Source organism: Pan paniscus, chromosome 9 (genome assembly GCF_029289425.2).
Source record: "Pan paniscus chromosome 9, NHGRI_mPanPan1-v2.0_pri, whole genome shotgun sequence".
In the NCBI taxonomy this organism is placed as follows: Eukaryota; Metazoa; Chordata; class Mammalia; order Primates; family Hominidae; genus Pan; species Pan paniscus.
In genome coordinates this window covers 21463655-21482035 of record NC_073258.2, presented here as the reverse complement: position 1 = coordinate 21482035, position 18381 = coordinate 21463655, and the positions used below count along the sequence as shown (strand labels likewise).

At 38.1% G+C, this 18381-nt stretch overlaps 1 protein-coding gene across 4 annotated transcripts in view; it reads right to left on the bottom strand.

The window, feature by feature from the left end:
* Nucleotides 1-267: 267 nt before the first annotated feature.
* ZDHHC13 (zinc finger DHHC-type palmitoyltransferase 13) overlaps nucleotides 268-18381 on the bottom strand; it is a 59270-nt gene continuing 41156 nt past the window's right edge. For all 4 annotated transcript variants that reach the window (XM_003830468.5, XM_008955921.4, XM_008955922.4 and 1 more), the window contains 8 exons: nucleotides 17613-17713; nucleotides 13227-13351; nucleotides 12291-12353; nucleotides 11509-11602; nucleotides 10272-10355; nucleotides 6090-6247; nucleotides 3847-3944; nucleotides 268-866 (listed from right to left, as the gene is read on the bottom strand). In XM_003830468.5, the coding sequence (XP_003830516.4) occupies nucleotides 728-866; nucleotides 3847-3944; nucleotides 6090-6247; nucleotides 10272-10355; nucleotides 11509-11602; nucleotides 12291-12353; nucleotides 13227-13351; nucleotides 17613-17713 (862 nt within the window). In that variant the 3' untranslated portion in view covers nucleotides 268-727. The remainder of the gene's footprint in view (nucleotides 867-3846; nucleotides 3945-6089; nucleotides 6248-10271; nucleotides 10356-11508; nucleotides 11603-12290; nucleotides 12354-13226; nucleotides 13352-17612; nucleotides 17714-18381) is intronic.

Here is an 18381-nt window from a genome sequence, read left to right as displayed (position 1 = left end):
AAAGTTGAATTAGCATTTCCTGTAGAACAAGGGAAATTAGTAATTACAGTCATATCAGTCTAATATTTTGAGGGTACTAAGTAAAGTTGTCATTAATATTTAAGACTTTCTATGTTCTATTTTCTAAGTAAGATGAAAAACCAAATTAAATCTTGCTTACTGGTATTAATCATAATCTCAACTCATTCCTGGAATTGTGAACTAATTTGTGTCCTATGTACATCTTAATTTAAGACTCTAGAAGTGTTAAGTGTCAGAAACCAAGTCTCAACTACAAAAAAAATTTTTTATTATGTGTGAAAGCAAAACAGGTACATCTATTTAAATATTTTTTACATATTTATAGATACAACAAAGACAAATAACTTAGCAAAAATTACAAGTTTAAAGAATAGTACTATTTTGAAACAGCCAATATAGTATCTGAAAATATTCCATTTTATCCATAATCAGTGAGTATTATTTCCAAAAAAAGTAACTTGCATTTTCTTGTGAAAAATATGGTTTTTTTTTTTAGATGTCTGCCAAGATTTATCAGAAAAGTCCATCTTTCTAAACCTAAAAAATTGTAATGCCTTTATTGAGAACTTTTTTTACCTAATGGTTTTAAAAGCCACGTGTTTTCCTTTAGACTTAGGTGAACTCTAAATCTTTACTTCACTTTCAAACTACAGGGCATCGGCATAAACAAAAACAAATCAGATTGAGAGTTTTGGGTTGCTTTTCTTCATACTGAGCGAAGAACCTTCTCCCTGGCTGGGTGAAAGACCATGGTGTACTGTGAGGTCCAATCTACCACACAGGGCTTCACCAAGCCAAAGCAGCCACACTGAAAGAAATCTGCCAGGTTCTGCATGAATCCAAGACTGCCAAGAAAAAAAAAAGAGAACATGTCTTACTATATTTCCTGTGTAGCTTGACAAACATTTATGGAGAATCTATAATATGCAATGTCCTTTGAACATCTTGCAGAAATCCAGGGGTAGATGGGGTAGATCAGATAGTTCCTGGGCTTCTGGTACCTTAAAACTGAAGCCTATTTCTGGACCTGAATCTATATTTGGAGATTTCCTGGTTTCTGCTCGCTCAGCCACTTAATTGGGTTTTTCATCATCACTTCATTTTGGATTCCCCACTTCATGGACTGGCCACTGACATCAATAAGTTTCTTTCTTTCTATTCCTACTTCCCTAATTCAGACCTTGATTACCTCAAAGGCCACATAGGCCAGAACAACTGTAATCAACAAGATGGGATTTTCCCTAAACCTTTTTTTTTTTTTTTTTTTGAGACGGAGTCTCGCTCTGTCACCCAGGCTGGAGTGCAGTGGCGTGATCTCGGCTCACTGCAAGCTCCACCTCCCAGGTTCACGCCATTCTCCTGCCTCAGCCTCCTGAGTAGCTGGGACTATAGGCGCCCACCACCACGCCCGGCTAATTTTTTGTATTTTTTTAGTAGAGACAGGGTTTCACTGTGTTAGCCAGGATGGTCTCAATCTCCTGACCTCGTGATCCGCCCACCTCAGCCTCCCAAAGTGCTGGGATTACAGGCATGAGCCACCGTGCCCGGCCTCCCTAAACCTTATAAGTAATTCTCTAAATGAATTCTGTGTCTCAATTCCTTTTAATTCATCTTGCATATTGCAGACTGTTGTCCTCCAAAAACCCTGATATAGTCATAGCCCCTCACCTCCCAATCAAAACCCTTTAAAGATACTCCTCTGCCTAGAGGCTCAAATAAACATTCCTCCTCTTTGTATTCAAGGCTCTATACAATGTATCCCTCTAGTTCTAGCTCCTCTGTGCATCTTTATAAATCTCCTGCTCCAGCTACTCTGGCTCTATTTTTCCCATGATCATAGATGTGTGGGCCTGGAACACACACTGCTCTACACTTAGCTCAGGAACCCCCTTATCCTTTCAAGTCCTACCAGTTCTCAAGGCCCAGGCCAATATCCACATTTCCACTGGAGCTTTCCTGACTGCACTGTCTTAGGCATCATTTTTTCTCCATTAAATTTCGGAAGTACCACTATCTATTCCAGTTATGAGAAATGCTCATTTTTACGCATATGCTCTATCTTTTAAGTGCCTAACCCAATCCCTTACACACATCAAAACACATCTGTCCATGAGGATGACTGCGTTGCTGTTTAGAAGATTGTGTTCTGCATGGGGATGATGGCATTGCTGCCAGTAAAGGACCAACACTACTCAGAGGGCAACTTCCTGGGAAGAAGGCTATGTGGAGTTGATGGGTTGGCAGTGGGGACGCAAATGCTAGAAATGTATAGGGCCTGGTTCAAAAGCTAGTTAGAATAGTGTCCCCTTCCCCTTGGTTTCAGTTTCAGTTACCTGTGGTCAACAGCAGCCCAGAAATATTAAAATGAAAAATTCCAGAAATAAACAATTAATAAGCTTTAAATTGCATGCCATTCTGAGGAGCATGATGAAATCTCACGCCATCCAGCTCTGTCTGCCTGAGACATAAATCATCCCTTTGTCTGGTGTTTCCACTCTGTCTACACTACCTGCCTGTTGGGTTATCAGACTGAAATAACATGGTATATACCGAGTTCAGTACTATCTGCAGTTTCAGGCATCCATTGGGGTTCTTAGAACATATCCCTCATGGAGAAAGGGTGACTACTGTACTGAGTAAAAGTAACTTAGGGGAGGAAAACAAGTAAAATCTTTGGTTTGGGCGGGACTCAGGTTTTCCCTTGAGTTCCTCTAGTTGATGCTGCCATCACTCAGCAAACGTGCTCTAGTGCTCTCATGTGTCCCTCTATTCAGACTCTTCTCTAGGGCTTGGAATGCCCTTCCTCCCTCCCAACTCCATTGTGCCCTGCCCCACACCTCTCAAGGCTCAGCTTCAAATTCCAACTCTATCACAGGCTTCCATAGTTTAGTGGAGTAAACATTTATTCCTCTGGTTTAGCTACAAAGAAAGGGATTTTATTATCACTGTCAATGTGAAACAATCATCACAAGTTTACGCTCCTTTCCACTCGCCATTGCTTTAGCTATCTCTTCCCAGTTAAGTCAATTTCTCTCCTCTCCTAAATACACATTGTAGTTATAACCCAGTCTCTGATCCCCTTGTCTAACAGCCTAACAGTTTCATCTTGTACCAACAGCATGCTTTAAAATAGACTGCTCATGAGATATGCAGCAAGCATTCAAATCCCCAGAGGGCTCTGGGTCACCTCTGCAGCACTCCCAGTTTCCAAGACCCTGCCATAAGTGGCAGGGAGATAAGCTTCAAAGCCCAATCTTTCATATCATAAGACGAAGGTCTTTCTATACATACTCTCATTTTCAACTGAAAACGTGTTTTATACAACCAAATGCTCCAGGGGGAACAAATCCAAATCTGAAAAATTGGCTTCTCCCTGGTAACATTCAACATAGGGCTAGAAGAATTAGTGGTGATAGAAAGCCAGGCTGAAAATCCTGGCAAAGCACACAAGTGAACGCTCTCTACAGAGCACCCTGTGGCTGGCTCTCTCAGCCATACACTTAATTATCTCACATCAACTCCACGCCAGCAACAGACAACCTTGTGACCATGTGGCTTGACTGGAGAGATTCCCCACCTTGGCAAAACTTCAAAGTCACTATTTGTGCTGTGTCCAGTAAACTAACTCTCGAATTCTTACCACCGTGGGGCTCACGACTTTACCACTCACCCCATCACTAAAGCTTCTCTAAGAAAAGGGGGGTCAACTGTACTAGATGGCAAATTACAGAACAGCAGCATGGCCATGGGTAGTGGCACCAGCTTAGGAAACCAGTGACTAGGGATCTTCCACAGGACTCAGCGTCCAAAACAGGTCTCGCTTACTTGTATGGTGTCTTCCTGAGGGACAACGTCTGTTTCATATGCTTGCTCTGCTTCTGTAGGCTGATTCTCTCATGCGAGGTCAGGCCCAGAAAGGCAATCTGAAAAAGAAGGGTGGATCTTAAATTGTTTTATTTATTTAGATAAATAAAACAATATAAGATCAGTATCAGTGCAATTATCTCAATTTGTGTGTTCTCCTTAGTATCTCCTTGAAAAGGGCCAAAGAAAAAGTTAATCAGAAGTAAAGAACATTTAATTCCAAAAACATGGGGAAGACTGAGAATTAAGGTAACTTAAAAATTCTTAAATCATTAAAAACCGTAACTACTCACAGAGTTATCTCCTTTAAACCTCAAGTTCCTTATCTGTAAAGCAGCTCATCATACCACTCTCAACATATTATTTTAAGGATTTGAGATAATCTATTTAAAATACCTAACTGCGGCAGGGCGCGGTGGCTCACGCCTGTAATCCCAGCACTTTGGCAGGCCGAGGCGGGTGGATCACGAGGTCAGGAGTTCGGGAGCAGCCTGGCCAACGTGGTGAAACCCTGTCTCCACTAAAAATACAAAAATTAGCTGGGCGTAGTGGTGGGCACCTGTAATCTCAGCTACTTGGGAGGCTGAGGCAGGAGAATCACTTGAAATGGGAAGGCGGAGGTTGCAGTGAGCCGAGATCCCGCCACTGCACTTCAGCATGGGTGAAAGAGCGAAACTCTGTCTCAAAAAATAAACAAGTAAATAAAATCAAATACCTAATGCAGAGGATTAGAGAGATGAAGTAACTGATTCAAAGCCACACAGCTTAGAGTGGGAGAGCTGGGACTCACTCCTTGGTCAGTGTGAGAATAAAGCCCATGCTTCTAACCAACAACCTAGACACTCATCTTGACTTGCTACAGTCAAAGCCACGACTACCCAGAGCACTCAGGAAATGAACGTTTTCAAAGAACTGGATTGTTTTGTTCATTAAGAAAACAGCTTTGTTCTGAATTCTTCCTTTTGAAAATTATCTGAAACTTTGAGTCCATTTTTTGCCTTATTGACCTTTTTCTAAAAAATTAAGGATATTATCATCTCATATACTTGTACTTATTCTAAGATTCCAGAAAAAAAGAAAGATAATTAGAAACAATGTCTCAAAGCATTATAAATACTAGGTAATATAAATGATAATACTAATAATCACAGATGCTAGTATCTATTCTTGCTGCTGGAGTCTATTGAAGTCAGAGTGATAGAAGAGTGAGAGGAATGTTCAGAAACCTCAGTTTAGTCAATATTATTAACTCAATTTCATCCCTAAACATTTTCTTTTTTCTCTGTAATTTCTTTCTTTTTCCCTCCCTTCCTCCTTCTCTTCGTGTTATTATTATCATTATTATTATTTTGAGATTGATTACTTTCCCATAAAAGTGGAATACACTTTGCTTTGGTTGAGTAATGCTCTAATTATCTGAGGTCTTACAGTAATTGATTCAGACTGATGACCACCTGCTGCCCATTCCACATGGGCAGGACACAGCAATAATGAGAATTAGGTTAGGCTCATAGGGGATGGAAGCCAGCAGGGAAGGGACTAAAGCTTTGGAGAAAGCTGAAGGTGACTACTGCCCTGGAGCTTGAACTTTCTAATGGCCATGGCCTTCTCTGAAAATGTAATTACTATGACCACTGGTTAGTGATGTATTTTTCATTTCTTACCACTCTCATCCATTTAAACACTGCATAGTAATAAGGGTAACAAACAGCGCTGGAAAAACTGAGGGAAAACAATCATCTGACATTTGCATGATGGTTTACAGTTTATACTATGCTTACACACAACATATAATTTAACTGTACAATGGAAAAAGCCCTTGAATGGGACTGGCAGAAGACCTAAGTTTCCAGTTCTGATTTTGCCACACACTGGGTGACCTTGAGCAATTCAATTTACCTTTCTGTACTTCTATCTGTAAAATAAAGAGGTCAGATTAGGTAACTCCTAGGTCACACTCTAATAATTTATTATGCTAACCTTTAAACCATCTTGTGGTTTAATGTAGTAGACAGGCGTTATTATCCTCATTTTACAGACAGAATACCTGAAATTCAAGCGTGGTTAAATGACATGGCTAGACCCACAGAGTCAGTGACAGAGGTAAAAACAGAATGTGCATCTTCTGATTTTAAATTCAAGGCTGTCTCACTACAAGTTTTAGAAATTTTACTCAAAGCCATTATAAGAAGAGAAATAAATACCTGAAAGAGTTGATTTAATAATAAAAATGTTGACCATGAGAAATGGAAAGTTGCTAGCATCAAGATATATAAAACCCAAGGGGAACAGGCCACAATCTGATTGAGGTAAGTCCATAATCCATCTTCTTTGAATGTTGTGGCACAATGACTGGACCAATCTGTGAATTCACCAAAAAAAAAAAAAAAAAAAAAAAAGGCAATAAACTACTTATCAGTCTCCAAAAAGATAAAATCACTGCAGTTCTATATAGGGAGAAGAGAAAGTATGGCACAGATCATGATTCAATTTTAGGATTTCATTTTCCACATGACAGCTCAAAAACTAAAGATGACAAAATGGTGGCTCAATGTTAATTGAGGCTATGATAACACTGTATAAGTAGTTAACAGTGAAGGAATAAAGCAAAAAGGGTCCGTAAAATCTTTACTAAAATCAGCATTCAGCATAAGATATACTAGCCTGAAGTTAATTATTTGTTTAGAACATTCCCTACCTTATTCATGTTTATAGCAACTATGGGTCTATTACAGGACTGAATATAAACTCTTATTAAGCATTCAGATGAACAGGCCATTGCTGTGGGCACAAGATATCCCACAAGCACCTAGATATCATCAGAATACAATCTAATAGCATGCAGGGAGCTGGGCATGGGTATACTTCTGCACTGACACCATAACTAAATCTGCAGAGGAAGAAAGGCCAGAGGAAGGGACTCACAAGACAGATACACCTGGGAAAAGAATATAGAGCAAGATTCAGATGGTCACAGCTCAGTTTCTCCCCAGATGTGCCAATTAAAGAACTTTACTATGGCCTTTCATATCAACCTCCTAACCCATGTAGCTAGGAGCAGCAGTAAGGAGAAATACACACAGGAAGCAGCAGAAACAAGGGAACGGATCTTCAAGGTTATGTAAATCCAATGACTTTTACAGGCACCCTGCCCATGCATAAAGGGGGAATTATTTTTAAAAGATAATTCTGTCGATTTGCACCTTGAGGTTTCATAAATGCCTCTGACAATTTGATAAACAGTTTTGGACATTTTCCCAATGCTGCTCTGAAGAACTCCAGGGACAGGAAGAAAATGAGTCTATGACTTTCCTGTCAACTGTCCATTTAAATCCTAAAAATCTACTTTTCTTTTCTCTTTAAGTCTCTGATTCCCAACCATCTTTCATGAATATATGCCAGAAGCATTCTAAGAGCAATCATCACAGAGTAGCAATCAAGGTACAAGTTAAGGCAAATTACACTCTCTCTAGAGCATCTCATTAGGATGGCAAAGAAAGATGCATCCCATGCACCTGATGTCACAAAGAAGAATATAATTTCCAACAGTAGGTGGAGAAAACAGCTGTTGATTGGGAAAGAATATCTACTTTCTTTCAGTTTATGGATTTCTACTGCTCCCTTCTGGGAATTCTTTTGATAATACAGCATGATCTCACACTGAAGTTTTCAGAATACTGGTTTTCAGATTTAATATCAAAGATACAACAGCAAGTTGTCACGTACATTATCTTATGCAATGTAACACTTTAATTTGTGCTAATACATTCTTATCAGCTGGCCAGTGGCTAATGGTAGGGAACTCACATCATTCCAGGTCAATCGTTTTCATCTTTAGATGGCTCTGACAGTTACAGAGTTCTTCCTGATGGTAATCTACAATCTTTCTTTCTGTAACTTGTAGGATGCTGACACTTTTGGAGTCACTTACTGTCCACCTTGTAAACAGACCTTACAAAAGATGAAATGGATGGAGGCTGTACAGAAGTAGCAGCTATTGGATCACATGAGAAGGAGAGTATAGAGCAGGGCTCTAGTAATACAGCATTAATGGTAAACAAGGGAGGTGGGATGACAGTGAGGCCTCATTAGAGAAATGGAGCACAAGTTCATGTTTTGTCTGTGAAATAATAATAAATGACACAATGCCCTCATTCAGTGTAAAGAAATATTGCTGGAATATAAATGGAATAAAGGTAACAAAATACACTCAGCTAGTTTATACAGTTGTAAGTGAATATAAGGTGGGACTGTTCTTATGAAACAAAATGTAATATGAAAATTGGTTCAGAGCCAGAGAAAAAAGACAAAGAGAAGGGAAGAATCAACATGTGTAATAAAAAAACTAACTTGGAAAGACTGAATGTGATGGAAAATCGCTTCTGTCCTTATCAATACAGTCTTATGCTGGTCATAGATGCCAAACAAAGGTGACTATTTTTAGTGAAGAGAGAGAAGAGAAGAGAGGCAGGAGTGGTGTAAACTCTGGCTCCTCTCCCATAGGATCCAGTCCAAGAGACAAGTTGGTCTATGTGCCAACTTACAAAGGTTTTCCAGGAATATGCTTTACTGTCAGGCCTTGAAAGGCAGCTTTCTCAATAGAACCAAGCGCTGTCAAAAACTCTTTTACTTTTTACACCATAAGACATAATCTAAGAAGTTTTAAAAATCGAATGCTGGCCAGGTGCAGTACTTCACTTTGGGAAGCTGAGGCAGGAGAATCACTTGAGGCCTGGAGCTTGAAACCAGCCTGGGCAACATGGTGAAGATGCCAGCTCTACAAAAAATTTAAAAATTAACTGGGTACGGTGACAGGCACCTGTAGTCTCAGCTATTTGGGAGGCCAAGGCAGGAGGATCACTTGAGCACAAAAAGCTACGGCTGCAGTGAGCCATGATGGTGCCGCTGCATTCCAGTCTGGGCGACAGAGTGAGACCCTGTCTCAAAAAATACATTAATAAATAAGCAAAAAACAAACAAATAAAATTAAAATTAATTACAATAAAAATAGAATGCTCAGGGTTACTGGTGGCCTTTTTGACAAGAACTGAGCTCAGAGATTACAACCTTCTGACTATTAGACCTATTTAAAATGGTGACAGTCACATTTAGCTACAAAAGCATGGCCTAGTGATCAAAGACACTCAAGGCGTCAGGTAGGAAAGGGTCTGACAAGGTAACTGAAGCCCTCCATGCCTATGGCAGGGCAAAAAATAACTCATTACACATAGATACTAGTTAATAATCTCTAAAAATGAAACCCCAAACAAAACAAAATTTGTAATACTTGATATTTCTAGGGAGGGAAACTGGGAGCCTGGGGGGCAAGTGTACAAAGAATTGCCTTTCGAAAACTAACAAAAATTTTAAACTAAAGAGACAGAGAGACACAGAAGAGAGAAAGAGAGGAAAAATGTGTATGTGTATTGGGCTTAGGATGCTAAGGGGAAAATAACGTTCTTAATGTCTTTCGGAATTACTCCAGACTTCAGCTCAAGCAACAAACTAGTACCCTACTGGTAAAGTCTAAGATTTGACCAAGAATGTAACAGGAGGGTGGATGGAAGTGAAGCCTCTGTGTTTAGAGCCCAATTCTCCAAAAGCCTTAAAATAAATAAATAATAAACAGTTAAAGTCCAAATAAATAAACTACAAGCACTATAGGTTTTTCCAGTTAGGTAACCTATTTCCAAGGTCTGAAAAACATAATCATGCAGTTCTTAAGACATAGCCAAAATCTTTCTTCCTTCAATTTAAACCCTGTCCTTCTTAGTCAACCACCTCAGAACAGCTGGCTGTCATTCCCTATGTGAGACCCCTATTTACTCTTTTAAACCGCTACTGAAAGCTTTTTTCCTTCCTCAGGGCCGCAGAATAAGTGATCTAATGTTTTCTTCCAAGTTACTATTTCCAACCTTTTAACTGTTAGTATTCCCATCAGTTCTCAGTTTCAACTTGATACTTACCAAATGGCATGGGCTTTCAGAGGTTTGTTCCTTAATGACTGGACAGCGATCCCCCAACCTCTCTACCACTGACCTTTTTTTTTTTTCCTGTTTTATTCAGTTATCACCTCCAGCTTTGTACTTCAGCAGCTGACTTTCCTTCTTCACTGGGGAGCAAATCTGCACTTGCCTTAAATGAATTTCTATTTTTGACTACTTTTCAAATTTATCACATTTTTTTCCTAAAGTACTGAGAACTAACCTCATCTTGTATTTCTTGCAGCTTCCCAATGCTGAGGGAGTCTTAGAGGCATTTGCTTTGTTTTTATTAGGAGTATGGTTTATAGTCACCCAGCCAGAATGTGATATACAAGGGTTTACAAGGAAAAGTAGAAATGGGTGTAGATGTATGTGCTTGTTGTAAGAAAAATTTACACTTACAGATGAAAGATCCATATATAATCCAGCCACATACCATGGAAAGGAAAAACAAGAAGAATATGTAATAGTGATGGTTGCCAAAACCTCAAGAAAAAAGAAAAAAAACATACTTAATATTTTCGTTTCTTCTGATTTTCAACATAAGACCTCCTTAACCACTTTCCTGTCAAAAGTCTTCACCAAAGTAAAACAGAAATAAAGCTGTTGCTTTGCTTTTAAGCACCATTAAATCAAACCACACATTTCTGATATGTCACAGTCAATTGTCCATGTTAACTGAACTAATATTTATTCATTGCTTACTTAAAAGAAGATACTTTTTTGGACTAGAATAAAGTTAACTAAGCAAACACTGCTCTAGGCTGGCCTGTTCTGTGATGGAAGGAAGAGAAGCAGGCAGGAATTTGGACAAATCATACCCTGTCTCTTTCTTCCTTCCATGCAACATGTCTGTAAAAGCACAACTTCTGGAATAGAATAAAGTTAACTAAGCAAACACTTTTCTAGGCTGTCCTATCCTGTGACAGAAGTAAGGGAACCAGGCGGGATTTTGGACAAATCATACCCGGTATCTTTCCTCCTTCCATGTAACATGTTTGTAAAAGCACCACCTCTGAATATCAAGGATTGACTTAATCAGGGGGAACACAGAAAACGAAACTGAGGAGCAGCAACAAATTTACATGTTGCTACTGGACATGCAAAGAGTGGCAACCCACAATCTGAGAAACTTCTACAGAAGGGAAGAAAGCGGGAAGGGCAAGGCAACTAAGTCTTCTCTTGCACACGCCGCCTTCTCAATGCTGGAGATGGGAGCATTTCAATGCTAATGACACAAATACTCCTCAGCTACTACAATCATGGTCCGACCCTCTCCTGGAGCAGCAAAACCCAGCAGAAGGAACAACACCCTTTGGAATCAGGAGACCTAGGCTTATGTATTACTAGTTGTGTCACTGTAAGTTAAGTGTTTTAACTTCTCTGATCTAGCGTTTTTACAAGTAATATGGAGATAATACTTTTTCTGTCTACTTCACAGGCCTGTGGCTACCAAACAGAATGATGCATGTGCAAATATTCTGTTACCTGTAGCGTAATAACGATGCATGGGCTCATTGCTATTGGAATACTAGAATATTGAAAATGGAGCCCTAGGATGCCCTTCCACTTTTTCTGTGAGTCATAACTAAACATATGCTTAACTTCACAGTAGTAATTGAAAAATTAAATCTCTCACCTATGCACCGTCCAGTCCACAGGCAGTGTTGATCATATCGAGCCACACAGGAGTTGCATACATGGCAGTGGAGTGACCTTAATGGCTTCCTTATCTAAGTGGGCAATTAAGAGAGGCCTAAGCAAAAACCAGTGTCTCAAAGTGGTAACAAATCACAAGCAAAATTTTAACTTTAGGTCACAGAGGCATTGGCACAAATCCTAAATAGACCATCAATTCACACAGAGGCTGTGGAATGCCTTATTAGTATTTACTTCCATATGTCTACTTTGATTAGGACATCACTAAGTGGGATCTGAATTCCAGAGCCTGTTCACACTGGCTAAGCAGAAATGAGGCAGTACCACAGAGCAAAATAAGCACTCAACCAAGGGAAGGAAACCCAAGTTCCATTTTTAGCACCACCAATAATTTGGGAGAATTTACTTCCTCCCTTGATTCCTCAATTGCAAAATGAGAGGTTTCACTAAGTGGTTTCTAAGGTCATTATGAGCCTCTGATTTGACGTAAGTTCTAATATATGCTTCATGACAGAGAAAAGCAAATAAAACGCACGATGGATAATTCACGGAGAGATGTAACCAGAGACAACTTCAAGAGATTATAAACATCATTCTGCCATATGTTCAAGACAGAAAGCTGTTCAGACAGAAATGTAAAATTAGAAATGGGTAAAAACAAAGGTGTATAAATATACCATGAAGATCTGACAAATGCTTACATCAGCAACGTTACCAAGAATTTGCTTTCACTACAGAAAAAAATTATATGAAAAAACTCACAAGACATGATGTACAAAATGTTCTGAAGTCCAGAGAGCCAGTTTCTGCAAGGGTGATGATATTCTGAAAGACATGAAGTTTGACCTATTACCACATTTTATTGGAAAATGTATTATGCACGGTTATACACCATTCTCACAGTTCTCGCTCCAAACTGAAGTAGTTAGAAAAGCAATTTGGAATACTTGCCACCAAATCATTCTGTGCTTGAAATGATGTGACTCTTCAAGGTTGCATTTTCAACCAACAGCTAATAAATTAGGATGCATAAAAATTACACCACCCCACCACTCCCACCTATCACCTCATCTCTGTGAATGGCAATCATCTCCCAGTTATGATCTGCTAGATAAAAATAAATATGCACATATACACACACATTAAAAAAGAAAAACCCACCAGTATACATCAAAACTGAAAGTTACAAGCACCAAGGGCTGGGTCTTTCAGGAACACTGGCTTTAGGTAACAAAGACAACATTCTCCAACTTCTAAACATTCATGAGCAACGGAAAACATGCCATGTCATCTGACAACTTCACATTTGAGGAAGAGGAGGGGCATCTCCTCAGCCAATAAGTAGAAGGACTCTCCCTGGTCACTGACTAGTTACTCTCCATTTATTAAGTGGGGAAATGTAAGCTAAATGACCGTTATGAAAATGTTATTACAAGGAAGTAGGAGATCATATTCCTAAAAGGAATCACATCTGAAAAAGTCTTGGTGGGGTATTACTTCAACAGAAAATAAAAATATGTGTTAAAACTTTCATATACATAAATGAAAAAACTGTAAGAGTGGAAATCTAATATTTGCTATATCACCCCACATGTCATGCAGCCGTAACAAAAAGCAACACATCTGCATATGTGCATATAAACTTTCTAAAGTTTACAAACCCTCCTATTAAAAATATCAGTAATGAAGAAATCTCACCACTTTCTTTTCTTCTTCAGAAGCCTTAGTGAAGCCTGGATCAGTTGCCCAAGTCTTATAGAAAAAGTATAGAAAGGCTACTATGCTGAAAATGAAACTGAAATAGAAAGGGGCTCCTGCTAAATGTTAAAGCCAAGTTAAGGAATACACCAAACTTCCTTTAAAAATAATGTAATTATGATGTAAGCAAATTTCATCATTGGCACCTAAGAATCTCACCTTCCTTATGCACACATGTCCCTGCCCCTAAATCTCTTCCCATCCTATGTTCTAATCCTACTGGAATTTGTTCCTACTTGGCTAATAATTAATGTTTCCTTATTAGTTGAAGCTCATATTAAATACTTGATAGGAATAGTTGCAACTTATGAGGAACATCCTGAAAAGTGACAAACACTCAAGACCAAATAAATTTATCTCTAATGGTGTAATTGTGGCTCTCCTGTGAGCATCTAGAAAAATATTCTTTGATCATTTTAACAAAATCATTCAAAGAAACAACCCTCTTGATTCAGAGATTCCAAATAAAAGTATTTCCCTATATATTAGATACATGTTTGCAGAAAGACACTATTAAAGGTACATAGGGCAAGATCCTTTGTGAAAGAATCACATAATTTCTTTATGAAATCCTGATTGACACACGACTCAAAATATATACATTCAGTTCTCAAAAATACATTCAGTTTCATAATGTAATGATCTTGCATGCTGAGCTGACTGAATTTTCGACTCCTATTTTGATTAACTTACAAAACAAATGGCAGGGGAATCATTGGATCACCACTCTCCAAGTAAAGTGAATTACACCCTATCACCTCACATAGAAGCTGAAGACACTCCTTGCTTTGGTGCTCTTGCCTGTGTGGTTCACTGACCTAAAATGTCCCTTACTTCCTCTCATTTTCTTCTAAAACCACACTTTTAGGGTGTCCAAGTCTTAACTGCGATTAAAACCTAACTTATATTTTCCCTCCTTCCTTGGAATCTTTTCTGATTCCCTGGAGAGAATCATCCTCTCCCTTCCCTGAATTTAAGAATGCTTTATCTATGGCACTCAGATGTGGACTATAGTTTATAGACACACAGCCTTCCCAGTAAGCTGGTAACACTTTTGCAGTTAAGTCTCTCAATATGGAGCTAAAATGTGCCTTTCTATAACTTCAACCAACTGATTTTCATTCATTAGATCCTTTAGATCTGCACTGTAGCTGTCTTTTAGATCTAACCTACATAAGCTTATCCCCTCATTGGTTCAATACATTTTTATTGAGTGCCCATTCTACATAGTGCATTGGCTTCCAAATGATAGACTTCCAAACACTTGAAATTGGAAGACTGTGATCATACCCCCAAGATAAATAGCAACACTGTCCTTATATAACATTTTCCTGGTCATGTTCCTCTGTTCATGCTCCCATTTGTCATTCTCTCTTTTAAAAGGATATAATTCAAAACAGAGCAAACACCAGTGTAGAGGACAGAGAAGCTGCTGTTGTCTTTTGCTTGGACACTCAAATCCTTGTAATACTATGTGAGAATATACTTGCTTTCTTGACAGCTGCATCACTAGCCACACTGAGCATTTAGTCACAGCTCCTCGTTCCTTTGCACTTGACCAGAAGCTATGTCATAGCTCACCATAACATGCACCTGTATAACTGATTTTCTGAAACTCAGTATGGGACTTTACATGTATTTATCCCTCTTAAACTTAACTCAGTTAGTTACAGCCAATATCACAAATGTTATATTCAGTGATTCACCATTTCTCTCCTGAGTTTGAATTTTACTTTCAAACTCATCAATAAGGTTCTGTTTTATTGTACTCAATCCCCCCTCGTACAAGCCAGACATTACTTGCTGAACTTATAAAAGGTAACAAAAGAAACTGATCATCTGAGAAGCCAACCCAGAATTGCCCTTGAAATTAGTTTAAACATGCAGCCTTCCACATCAATTTTATTCATAAGAATAATTAATAATAAAATATTAGGTATATTTATAGAATGCCAATTTTGCCACGGGGACTGTGGTGAGCACTTTATAGTAATCCTTGCAGCCACACCATGAGCTTGTTTCTGTTATCTCCAATTTACAGAAAAACTAAGGCTTGGTGAAATTATGTACCTTGCCCCAATGGTGCATAACTAGTCTGAAAAGAGCTAAAACTCAAAATCGTTTTGTCTTCTTCCATAGTGCCCCAGAATGTCTTCCCCTAATAGGCCAGTATCTGCGGAAGCAGATGCCCTTATTCAATCCAGACGGCAGCCTGAGACAAAGCTAGCCTAAACCCAGGGCGGCATCTCAGTTCATCCACAAGGCAGTTCCAAGATTTAAAATTTAGTTTGAAGAACATTGTTCTGATGGTGAAGTATGCCACCTACTGACTTATATGCCCTCACAAGTAGCAGGTTCATATGGTTGCCTAGAACAAAGGGCTTTAGGTTGTACAAGCAAATAAAATCATCCATCTTCTTCATTCCAACATCTTAAGATTCTGTCTATCTACGGAAATCAGTTCTCTTTTGTTAATTTTAATCACGGCCCATTTAATTCTTTCACGACCCACTGATGAATAGCAGTCTGAGATTAAAACAAAAACAAACAAAAAAAACTCATCCAAGAAATAGGTTTATTACTTAAGGATCAGGGCCCAGGACCAAGTCCAGCTTAGGGGTGTGTTGTTCTCTTAGTGGTGGCCAAGTCCTGTCACCTAGAAATGGGGAGAGGGGTTACTTGGGCTGTAACCATTTATGACTTTGATTCTACAAATTTGAAATAATTCAATATTTGTGCAAAATCTGACATGTTTCTCAAATTTTAAAAATTTATCAAAAAACACATTTTTAAAACTGTTTTATTCCACTGCCATATGGATTGGTAAACAAAAATATCAGCTATCTTTCCTTCCTCAGTATCATGTCAGTTACCCTAGAATTTATGAGCGTTAAGTCTTCGGCAAGTGATTTTGTTGTATCCTGTGCTGTTATTTGATGCACTCATGACTACTTATAAAATCATGTATTTTTCTATCATAATAATAATATCATCCACGCCTTCATTAAGTGGTGGTAATAAGGCTAGTGCTTAAAAAACTGCCACCAAATCAGTAATTATGAGACAAAGAAGAGATAATAAAATCTTTTGAAAAAAGCCAAATGGCCCCAAGGTATGCTGTGCCATTCATTTAAAGAAATCTGAAAAATTAAATTAGAGATAATGCTCAGAAATAAAAAGGAGCATAAAGGAAAAACATGCTATAATGGATGTGGACATATGTACTTTGAGAACTCCTATGGCCATCTCATTTCACATTTATTCCTATGGAAAAAATATTCTTGAATTCAGTTTATGCATGTCTCTCATAAACATTCTGTTCTTTCTTTTCGGAAATGCTATTACCAGAAAGAGAAGTCATGTGGAAGTTTAAATGAATACACTGAAAGGCATATTTCTATCTACAACATTCCTTCTTCTCCTACTCCATAAGCAAAGCAAGGCCATCAGGGCTTCCCAGGGTCCTTGGAAGGGGAGAAGGGAGTCCGGCAAGAGGTGGGAAGATTGAAAATGCCTTCCACCTACCTGAAGTCACAAATGGTTAGAGCCCAAGTAACCCCTCTCTCCATTTCTAGGTGACAGGACTTGGCCAACACTAAGAGAACAACACACCCCTAAGCTGGACTTGGTCCTGGGCCCTGATCCTTAAGTAATAAACCTATTCCTTGGATGAGTTTTTTGTTTGTTTGTTTTTGTTTTAATCTCAGGCTGCTATTCATTAGTGGGTCATGAAAGAATTAAATGGGCCATGATTAAAATTTTTTAAAAAGGAAATGGGATGAAATAACACCATAGAGTAAAGCATATATTAGGAGTACAGTCTTTGTTTTACATATATGTTGAGTGGCAAAGTAAATTTATTTTCACCGTGGATTGAGAATCATTGCCTTAGATAATATCACTAACACTTACCATTACTGAGGAAGCCATATTTTCCCCAATATCCCTTTCATGCAGTCCATCTTAGTACTCAGAAAATGTATTAATTAACTATAACTGCTGACCAAATTACGAGAACCATCTGACCTTGAAGGAATCTCAAGACAATCCAACAAATTATGGTACAAGTAAAACAATAATACATTCTACTGTTCCCCTCCTATGAGTAATAAATACTAGATACTTACTGTTTCCATAATGTACTCTGAGACTACTTTTAGAATCAAGTAGATTTTCAACATTAAACATCTTCATCCAGAACCATTAAATGAATGCAAATATAAGTTGCATTCCCTGGGCCTTTTCCAATACCTAAATTCCTAACAATAACATTACTCTTTTAAAGGCAAAATGAGATACGCATCAAAATTGATGCTTAAAGGATATCAGGAAAAAATAAGATGAACCAAGTCATAAATATCCAAAAAACAGAACTTAGCAGAAAGGCTGTTGGTAAGTATACAAGGTTCTTATACCCAACCAAGAACCTAAAAGAAAAAAGATAAATATAAGTTATTAGTATGACTTGTATTAATTTTAGTTCTAAATTTCCCTAAATAATAATGGTAGTAATAATAATACCAGCAGCAACAGTAATAGCTTTCACATACTGAGTGCTTACTATGTGTCACTTTCCATGTGGTAATAGAGTTATGCAACATCATCCCCCCATTTTACACAGGAGAAAACTAAAGCACAACGACTCTCAAGAAGTGTATGTTCTAGTTCTTCTAACCAACTCATACAATATTTAATTCACAACGATTTAATATATGTTTTCAATGAATCTTTTGTATTTCTACTGAGATATATATTTTTATTTCTTTTTTGGCATATATTTTTAAATACACTATAATGCAAAAATTTATATACTTGAGATTCGCCTTTACATTTAGCAAGCTTTCTTCCAGAGACTAAAATGATATTTGTTAAGCATACTGATGCACACAACCTTAAGCACATTCATCCTATAATCAGCTTGAGAAGCAGACACTTCATATAAAAAGATACACAAAGGCTAAAAATGATACTAGTATTCAGAACACTAACAATCTCACTTGCGTCACAGGCAACTTGAGGTTCACATGTAATTTATACAAAATACTGCAGTTTCAAAAGAAAATGTCTTTTACACTAAATACTCACTACAGTCATC